Source organism: Penaeus monodon, chromosome 21 (genome assembly GCF_015228065.2).
Source record: "Penaeus monodon isolate SGIC_2016 chromosome 21, NSTDA_Pmon_1, whole genome shotgun sequence".
In the NCBI taxonomy this organism is placed as follows: domain Eukaryota; kingdom Metazoa; phylum Arthropoda; class Malacostraca; order Decapoda; family Penaeidae; genus Penaeus; species Penaeus monodon.
In genome coordinates this window covers 14,325,733-14,328,750 of record NC_051406.1, presented here as the reverse complement: position 1 = coordinate 14,328,750, position 3,018 = coordinate 14,325,733, and the positions used below count along the sequence as shown (strand labels likewise).

The 3,018-nt window shown below is 35.2% G+C and overlaps 1 protein-coding gene across 3 annotated transcripts in view; it reads left to right on the top strand.

Annotated features, from left to right (window-relative positions):
- LOC119586254 (protein SMG8-like) overlaps window positions 1–2,570 on the top strand; it is a 13,378-nt gene extending 10,808 nt beyond the window's left edge. For all 3 annotated transcript variants that reach the window (XM_037934959.1, XM_037934961.1, XM_037934960.1), the window contains 4 exons: window positions 205–407; window positions 574–828; window positions 1,364–1,507; window positions 2,337–2,570. In XM_037934959.1, coding sequence (XP_037790887.1) covers window positions 205–407; window positions 574–828; window positions 1,364–1,507; window positions 2,337–2,560 — 826 coding nt within the window. In that variant the 3' untranslated portion in view covers window positions 2,561–2,570. The remainder of the gene's footprint in view (window positions 1–204; window positions 408–573; window positions 829–1,363; window positions 1,508–2,336) is intronic.
- The last annotated feature ends 448 nt before the right edge of the window (window positions 2,571–3,018 follow it).

The window sequence follows — 3,018 nt, the reverse complement described above, 5'->3', positions numbered from 1 at the left end:
TAGGTGTGTGTGTAGGTGAGTAGGTGTCAGTGATGCATGATTATTATTATTTTAGTCTTCAAGGTTATAAGGTTTTTATAAGTATTGTAAAGTGAATGAGGACTGATTTATAGTTTTTAAATTCCTTCTTTTAGAAGTGAAATATTCAAATGTCTTTATACTATTTTTCACCAGAGATGTAATGTTTTCTTTAACATTTGCCAGCTCTGTGCCTGTGATGAGTCACAGCTCTGGCATTGGGTATGTCAGCTTTTGTAACTGTGGGCGGAGACAGGGCCAACGTGAAGATCCATTTTCTACTAAGGCAGCAAACTACATATTTTATGAACAGTTAGCAGAAACTTGTTGCAGCCGTCTGGATACAATCTCTTTCCCAACATTTAAATCAAGTGTTATTGATGCAAAGGGTAAGAAGTAATGACAAGAAGGTGACACTATTAATATTTTTTAAATTAAAGGTGTGATGAAAGGAATGAGAAAGTTGTTGACCATAGTTATCAAATACCTCTGAAAGAATAAGGTGATGTGAATAATTCTGAGATTGATAATCTAATCATGTGTTATTTTTTGTAGCTGCAAATGTGAATGGCTCAGAAAGTGAAGACATAGAGGCTGATACAATCTCCACAGTCAAACGAGATTCCCGGGAACAGCAAGACTCAGAGACCCCTCACACCCCAGGGTTGAGTCTGGTGGGAACAGGTCTGAGTGGAAGCATGAACAGCACTACAGGCACAGCAGCAGCTCGCATGACAGGTGATCCAGCACATATTGGCTCACAAGTAGTGATTACCCTCACCAAAGATGACACCAAAACCATCACCAAAGGTGAGGATTTTACCAAAGAACTTTAGATTGGTTAGTTTTTGTATGAACAAGATGAGATCTACAAAAATTAGTTTTTGGTTAAATTGTATTCTTTGATTACTGATTCTAGAACTGCAGTCAGTAAGATGGGATATCACAGCACCCAGTTAGGAAAAATAGAATAAAGATAGTAAATAATATTTGCCTTAAAATTCAGTTTCTCTCTCAACTGTATGTGGCTGACCTGTCAAGGTTAGCATCAAATAATACATATCTGTTGTTTAGTTCTAAGAGAAATGTTGCTAAATAGAGTTAAGTATAATGTAACAAAAGGAAAACATATAACTAAACAGACACTAACATTTTGTCACTGTGACTCCTATCTCAGAGATGAAGTGCAGGAAAGGGAGGGATTACGCTTTTAGTTTTAGGAGGAAAATAACTATGAAAGAATGATAAATACAGTCCTGCCACAGGGTTTCAATAGTTTAGTTAACAAACATTTCTTATTGATCTAGAAATGCTCAGCTATAACATGTACTTATATTCTCTTCAGATCGGGGAATAATTCGCCAGGCCTCAACAACTGAGTACCTGCCAGGAATGCTTCACACGAACTCACCAGCAGGTTTACTTCCTCGTTGGTCTTCATGGTCACTCTGCTGTTTGGGACCCTCCTCTCTTTACTCACACAATGCAGGTTAGTAAATTAGTACTTTAGCTACTGTGTGATATCCTTTTCATGCCATTTGTGCACTGATACAGTCCTGATGTAGCATCATATGAATAATGAGGGTTTAGTGTGATTTTTTTGGCCAAAAGTCCCACAAAAGTTACAAGGGCTATAAATGATGGTGAGATAATTATGGGATGACATATTTCCAGTGAGATGGCTCTTTTTGGCATGGCATGATATATGTCATCTAGAGGCAAAGGGTAAATATAGGGCATTAATTAGGCTAGTTACTTTTATGCTATTGGGAAGGATAAAACCACAGTTTGGATTTAAAATTTATAGGAAACAAAGATTTTGATGTGGATGAATGGACACTGTATCGAGGATGTTGCCCTTCAAGTGTAATTTGTTAGTTTAATATTACAAAACTCCATTTTGTTTGTCTGCTAATTTCTGTAGTATTGGCTGCATGTGTGTGCTTATACCTTTATACATACATTTCTGTCAAGTCTCTTTTTGACTTTCTTAATATTAACTAATGGTAAAATAATGTATTCTTAAATTGTTATTAATCATTCTTTCTGGCTATGTAAAATTTAATATATTATGTTAGTGTTTCTGCTTTACTTGTATTCTATTGGAAATGGTTAGCTAATTGACTATAGGAAATGATTATAGAAGAGAGACCTAATAATTTTCCATAAAAGAAAATATCTGTATTGTGAAGGTAGCTCTGTTTTTGTTTAGTTCTAAAATAATTATAATTATCATAAATTACCAGTATGAAGAGGAATTAGTACAATAAATGAACTTTCATAGTGACATTGAAACTTACAATATAATTTTGTTCCAGGTATATGTGATCAGCCAGGATTTTTGCCAGGCACAAATTTCTTGTTACCGTGGGATGTGACAGTAAAGATTGAAGACCGGAACAAATGGCCTGCCATAGCAGACACTCTTGGCAAGAAAGCCCTATTGCTCAAAAATAAAAAGAACAGAGTGGGTGGTAAGTATTGCATTTTTTACTTTCCATTTTTAATCAAATCACTTGATTTCTCTATCAGAATCATATAAAAGCATTTTGATCTTAAATTCTTTTGTAATTTTATTTGTATCCCTTGTATATTTAATTAGGACTTTTTTATGGATTGTATATGTTTGGTTGTGGTATAGAGTAGATGAGATGACAATTAAATCACAAAAAAAGGGGAAATGCTGTATTTAAAAATACTCAACAGAATTGCAAAAAAATTATATAAAAAACAAATTTTGGGCCCTTTTCAGATACATGTTTATGGTTGATGTACCCATAATTCAACCAAAAATAATTTTCGATATACACGAGTTCAGTGTAAAGATTTTCCTTGGTGTTAAATAGAGTGTGCAGAGGGCAAATTTTATGATGGCTCCCCCAGCCCGACATTTAAAGGGCCCCCCCATCAGGGCTTGAAAAAAGACAATGCCCCCAAGTTTCTAATGCGGACATGCCCTTTATTCCCCATGCCCTGCGGGTATGAGTCTCTAATAGTTGT